This window comes from Octopus bimaculoides, chromosome 24 (genome assembly GCF_001194135.2).
Source record: "Octopus bimaculoides isolate UCB-OBI-ISO-001 chromosome 24, ASM119413v2, whole genome shotgun sequence".
Taxonomy (NCBI): Eukaryota; Metazoa; Mollusca; class Cephalopoda; order Octopoda; family Octopodidae; genus Octopus; species Octopus bimaculoides.
Window position 1 is genome coordinate 23,834,848 of NC_069004.1, and position 7,535 is coordinate 23,842,382.

The 7,535-nt window shown below is 37.5% G+C and overlaps 1 protein-coding gene across 1 annotated transcript in view; it reads left to right on the forward strand.

Moving 5' to 3' along the window:
* The window catches only part of LOC106878832 (integrator complex subunit 13), a 596,471-nt gene that overhangs the window by 394,666 nt on the left and 194,270 nt on the right, over positions 1–7,535 (forward strand). The window contains exon 8 of the mRNA XM_052976283.1: positions 6,552–6,650. Within this exon, the coding sequence (XP_052832243.1) occupies positions 6,552–6,650 (99 nt within the window). The remainder of the gene's footprint in view (positions 1–6,551; positions 6,651–7,535) is intronic.

A 7,535-nucleotide genomic window follows, 5' to 3' on the forward strand; every position in this document is an offset into this window, starting at 1 on the left:
TATATATATATATATATATATATATATTATATGTTATTTATTCTTTTAATTGAATGTGATGCATTCATTTCCAAGTAAGTTTATCTTCACCTTTTTGATGCGACTCTCTACTCTATACTGTTTTCTTTCTGGATCTTTCTCTAATTCCCCTTTTCTCCCCCTCCCACCTTCAAAAGTTTCTATCTGCCTCTCTCTCTCTCTCTTTCTCCTCCTACTCCTGTTTCTCTTTTTTTTCTCTTTCTCTCTCATTGCTTACATATTTAGCTCATTTATTTACATATTTCATGTTGTTTGCACTGTTGGTGACATCCTGTACCCATATATGCATGTATATATAAATCTGCTTGCTTGCTTCATGCTCTTACTTGATGGGACTAAGGGTCATTCCAAGTCAGAGGCATCATCATGCATAGAGCTGAACAAGTCCATCAGTACTCTCCATTGCTGATGATCTTGCATGCATAGATCGCATGCAGTGGGACTGAACCCAGAACCATGCAGTTGGGAAGCAATGCCTGTAATGAATTAATTAGTATTTGTACCTAGTCTTGTAGTTCTAAGTTATACAGTCTTTGTACCAAGTTCTTATATAAAATTGTGTTGGAAGCTTTAAACATAAAGGGGTCAGCTTTGTATCCTAGGACCAGGGATAGTTTGGTGTGAGTCAGCATCCAAAAGGGTCAATTACTTTCATGTTTTCTCCTTCTCAACTCCAATCCTTCATTTGCGTCTCAAACCAATCCATCACAGTTTTTTCCTTTCTATTTTATGCTCCTGTCACCCTTTAATAGTAATATCACAGGCTGACTGTCAGTACTTTTGCTCTTTTTGCAAGTGGTTGGTCAGTAGTGTCTGGTGTCCAACAACATAATGCAGGCATTAAATAAGCTAATAATTTAAATGAAGTTTATTAAGTTCCATATTTAATAACATTATAAGACATGCATATTTTCCAAAATCCTGGGTTCTGTATTTGAAATTGAGCCTATCATCACCATCACTGCCATCATCATCATCATCATCGTCGTCATCATCATCACCATCATTATCGTCGTCATCATCACCATCATCGTCGTCATAATCATCATCATCATCATCGTCATAATCATCATCATCATCATTATCACCATCATCATTGTCGTCGTCGTCATCATCATCATCATCGTCATCATCATCATCACCATCACCGCCATCATCATCATCTCATCCTTTAACATCTGTTTTCTGTTATGGTATGGATTGAATGATTTAACCAGAGCTGGTCAACTGGAGAGCTGCACGAGGTTTGAGCCTGATTTGATTTGGTTTCTATAGCTTGATGCCCTTCCTAATGCTAACCCCTTTTTTCAGTGTATGCTGGAAGCTTTTAACGTGGCATCAGTATGAGCACTTTTATGTGGCACTGGCATGAATGCTTTTCATGTGTTGCTGACACAGGACTCTTGCAGGCCAATCCTCTTCCCCTGGGGTGTGTGGCCTTAACACTTCTGCTGTTGAGGATGGGTCTTCTTGAGTATAGCAAGGTACCAGGTAGTTTGGTCCTCTTTTAGTATCTAGATCACATGACCAAAGGAGTGCCACCTTTACTCTATTTGATGTGTTAACCCTTTAGCATTTAAAGCGGCCATATCCAACCTAAATATATTCTACCCGTTCTATATTCAAACTGGTCAGATCTGGCCTCTCACATCTACTCAACAATATCATTCTTAAAATAAACAAACCCATCATTGAAATCTCAAAGCTGCAAGACAATGCATGATTAATTGAAAACAATCTGAATAAAGAAGCAATTACATTCAACAGCATAATCCGGATGTTAACGGATTAATGCACTAAAACCATCTTTCCCCTGCACATGCGCTGCTGAAAGTGGGAGATGTGTCTCTCGTGCCTGTGCATCTTTTATGTGACCAGATCTGGTAATCTGTTCCTGCAAAGTGGTGTGGGGGAGGGAGAGTGCAAACCCCACCCTCATCCTGTACAGCTCAACTTTCCACTCCACCCATGGCCTCTGCTCTCATTGCTGACCACAGTTTCCTGACACGACACAATTTCTTCACACTTCTACAAGTGTTATGATCTTACAATCTCATACAGACATGAAATTGTGAAGAACCCAGACACATTCCTCCCTCCCTCCCACTCCTTTTTTCTTTCTCTCTTACATTTTGTCTTTCTCCTATTTCCCCCCACTCTCTCTACTTCTACATCCCTCCCTTTCCTCCCCCTTTCTTTTTCTTTTTTTTCTCTTTGTTCCTCTTCACTGTTTATCTAATTTTACATCTCTCCCAACATTCTTGTTTATCTATCTGTCTCTGTCTGTCTGCCTCTGTCTGTCTGTCTCTCTCTCAAACTCTCAGTCACCTCTCTGTTCTCTTACAGTCTCTCTCTCTCTCTCTGTCCATCTCTCCTTCACTTTCCTCTCCCCACACCTCTCTAAGAATTAAATCAATGAGTGTGGGGTGGGAAAGAATATAATGGTTGCTTGGTAGGTTGGTGATAGTAAAATAACTAAGTCAATATACAAAAACATTTCATCAACAAACACACCCCTGCCACTCACCTCACTTCACCTTCCACCAAAAACAATATAATGCCATTGCCACTGCCATGACCACCACCACTACAACTAATTCTACCACGTCCACCTCTTCTACCTCCACCCCCATAGCAACTATCACCACTACTACCAAGACACACCACCACCACAACTACCACCAAAACACCAACAAAAACAGCAGCCAGTACTACCACCTCCACCACCACCACCATTCCTACTACTACTACTACTAAAATCACCATTACTATCACCACCAACACCCCCACCACCACAATTATCACCTCCAATATTGTCATGATGATGACGACCACCACCACAACCACCACCGTCATCACCACAAGAACAAATAAACATTAACAAACAGCAATAATCTCTAAAATGATCAGTTAGCACACGATAATGTGATAATACAATGCGATAATGCAATGTAATACAACAACAACAACAACAACAACAACAGCAGCAGCAGCATTAATGATTTCCATTTTTATTTAATATTGTTTATATCTTTCAATAATGATTACTTGAATATTGCCATAATAATAATGATAATAATGGTTCCAAATTTTGGCAGAGGACTGTTTGTTTTTGAGGGGAGGGGCTAAGTTGATTACATCACCAGAACTACTTGACTGGTACTTACTTTTGTCAACCCTGGAAGAATGAAAAGCAAAGTTGACCTCATTGAAATTTGAACTCAGGCTGTAAAGATGGGCAAAATTACTACTGAACATTTCGTCTGGTGTGCTGACAATCCTGTCAGCTTGTCCCCTTAGTAGTAGTACTAATAATAATATTTGTAATATAATAATACGGAGACCCCCTTCGGTCATGACTGACCATGGGATTGTACCTAGGAAATTACCCTCCCAGGCACAAGTCCAGGTAAGGTTGTTTTATGGAAGGCCAGCAGTTGTCCATGCATACTGGCCTCCCCTCTCCATGCCACTGACGTTATCCAAGGGAAAGGTAAAGGCTGATACAGCTTTGCACCTGTGACGTTACAGCTCATTTCTACAGCTGAGTGAACTGGAATAACTTGAAATAAAGTGCATTGCTCAAGAACACAACATGCAGCCCGGTCTGGGATTCGAACTCACAACCTCACGATTGTAAGCTCAATGCTGTAACCATTGAGTCATGCGCCCTCACTTAATAATAATGATAATAATAATAGTAATAATAATGGTTTCAAATTTTGGCATCAGGCCAGCAATTTTGAGGGAGGGGGTAAGACGAATACATTGACCTCAGTACTCATCTAGTACTTATTTTATCAACCCTGAAAGGATGAAAAGCAAGGTCAACCTCAGTGGTATTTGAACTCAGAATGCAAAGCTGGACGGAATGTCATTAAGCATTTTTCCCGACATGCTAATGATTCTGCCCACTCACTGCCTTAATAATAATAATAATAATAATAATAATAATAATAATGATATTAATAATATATACCTTTCTAACACAGTCACAAGGTCTGACATTTTTGGGGAGGGGACTAGTCAATTACATTGACCCCAGTGTTTCACTGGTACTTAATTTATCAACTCCAAAAGAATCAAAGTTGACCTAGGTGGAATTTGATCTCAGAATGTAAAAGCGGACAAAATGGCACTAAGTATTTCACACGGTGTGCTAACGATTCTACCAGCTCACTGCCTTCGATGATAATAATAATAATAATAATAATAATCCTTTTGACTATGGCCACAAGAACTGAAATTTTGTGAGATGTAGTAGGTCAGTTACATTGACCCCAGTGCTTGACTGGCACTTGACCCCAAAATGATGAAGGGCAAAGTTGACTTCATTGACTGTAAAAAAAAAAATAACAAAAAAACAACAAAATGCAGCTAAGCATTTTGTCTGCCATATTAGCAATTCTGCCAACTTGCTGCCTGTAGACAATATTCCAACGCTAAAACATAAGAACTGACTATAAATGGTACATGACAACAACCAGGCCATAGTCATCTGTGATATGCCTGTTCAAACTGACAAAGAACTAAAAGCTAATTATCCAGACATAATAGTCAAGGATTGGAATAAAGTATTCAAGATATGAAACATGAAGGTGAAAAAAATACCAGTAATAATTGGAGCATTGGGCATGATAAAAAAAAACATGAATAAAAGTGTAGCAGCTTTACCTGGATCCTCAACACTACACACAATCCAAAAAGTAGCCCTGCTAGGAACAGCCCACATCCTACACAAAACACTATCAATTCAATAATACAACCCAAACAAAACAATCCACAAACACAAGACACACTCTATATAGCAAATATTCAATAAAATAAACAACCACCAGCAGGCCAAATACCCAATGCATTACACACACAACACGCAATATAAACACTAATACAACACAAGACTGCACCAGACCCCATAACAAAAGAAACTAGTGCAATACAATACTGGGAAGGGTTTGCATTTACCCAATAACAAAAACAAAATACACAATACTGCACACACCCAACAAGTTGAAAGTGTAGCAGGTGATGCAGTAGAAATCTGCCTGAAACTATCAAATGTTTCTCAGTTACATTTTCAGTGGTAGTCTGATTCTTCTATTATACTGTTTTCCAATTTTCCCCTTTAGTTCTTTGTGTTGTATGTTACCAGTTTTATCTCTTCCTAAATATGTTATGTTAAAGTTTATCACTCTAATAACTTGTGTATTTATACCTATTATTTTATTTCTAGCATTGAGTCATATAATATCATTTTCATCTCTTCCTAAAATATGGTTGGTTCTGTTCTAAGTTTTTGATTTCAATATCTCTCTCTCTCTTTAATTTAGTGTCCCCACTTCCAGTTAATAATCCCCTTCATGTATGTTTGTCTAACCCTTTGTACATTTTTATGTCTTGGTTAACTTTATGAACAATTTTTAGTACATTTGAAAGTCGATACTGTCTCTTTTAAATATTTTTATGTCATGCATTTAAAGGAGATGGTTTATAGTTTGTTCATAGTATTTATAGCCATTGGTGACTTCTTTCAATAGGTTTGTTAATGTGGTCAGAGCCGGAGAGAAGAGTAGAGAGGATAGTGAATATCCATGGAAGATTCCTCATCTTATGAGTAAAGGGCAGATTTTAATTATCTTTACTTTGTCATGTAAACGATATGGCTGCTTTTGCATTTTGACATGATATATCTGATATGGTAGTTGTGTTGAATAACTGCCAGAACCTTAGAGCATTGTACAAAATGCTTGCCGCCATTTCTTTTAGTTCTTTACATTCTGAGTTCAAATCCTGCCAAGGTCAATATTGCCTTCCATCTTTGTAAGGTTAATAAAGTATCAATAAAGTATTGGGGTTGACAGTATTAACTGATCCCTTTCCCTTAAAATGCTGATCATAGGTACAAGCATGACTGTGTGTTAAGATTCTTATATTTACTTAATTTGTCAAATTCCTTTACAGATGTATTTTTATTATCTATTGGTCAACAAGTATTTTCTCCCCCTCTCCTTTAATAATTATGTCTGGTCATTTAGCTTGCATTGTTCTATCGGTGTTAACTGGAAAATCCCAGAGGATAGAGACATTTTTACCATCAACGACGGGCTCAGCTTGATTTTCATACCAGTAAGCAGGAGTGCCAATTTTGTAGTGCTTACATATTTTCCAATGTAAATACTGCCCTACCCTATTATTATAAATCATTATTATTATCATTGTTGTTGTTATAGAATAAAACTTTATTATTATTATTATTTATTAATATCATTATTATCAAGCTTTTTATTTGAAGAACCTATCAGTTGTTATTGTACTGTTTCATGCAGTCAAGAAATTCTCAAAACATAATTTATAGTCATCATACAACAGTAAATTTTATTGAACAGAAATAAAAGCAACTGAATTAAATCATTTTTTTTAATATTTATCTTTACAGTGTTGATATTGATTTTGTATTTTATTTCTAAATTTCTCTGTATTCTTTTTTTTCTTTCTCTATTTTGTTTTGTCAGTTGGTGGACATGCTGAAGGGCTCATAATTGCATCAAAAGAAGGGTTACCCACAGATACAGTTACTTTGAAATGGTGTACCCCAAAATCTAATCTTGTTGGTAGGTTATTTCTGGTTTTTATTGTATTTTATTGTTGTTGAGACTATTTCGGCACAGACCTGGCTGTGTGCGGAATGGTTAAGAAATTTACTTTGATATTCATTTCTGATCCACCCTGAAGTGTTTCCAGTTTTTTGGGGTAGAAAGAAACCGTTTGGAAATATGAAGTTAACTGGAAACTTGCGTGGAAGACATTATCATTATTATGGCCCCATTATCAACATTATTGTCAATAATATCACAGCACCACCATTGTCATTATTATCACCACTATGAACGTTATAACTGTTATCACCGTTATCATACTCTCACCGTTATTGACGTAAAGGCCATTATCATCACCACCACCACCACCACCACCACCATGGCCCCCACTGATATTACCACTAACACCATAACGATAGCAACAAAGGCAATACACTGTTGGAACAACAGAGACATACATAGATACATGGACAGACACACCTGAACATGCACTAACACACACACACATACATGCATGCACAAATAGACAGACACACTGGCACACACATAGACTCACCCATACACACACACACACACACACACACACACACACACTCACATGCATACTCAGACAGACAAGCACACACATGCACAGTCACACACAATGACATATTCACACACATTCATACACACACACACACACACACACACTCTTTCTCTCTCTCTAATACATAAGTACACATACACACTAACACGTAGGAACACATACATACACTTACACACTCACACACACACACACCCATAGACATACTCTAACACAAGCACACATGCACATGCACACTTACACACTCAAATAGACACACAAGCACATGCATGCATACACACACACATACACACACCAACGTTTCTTAATGCATATTC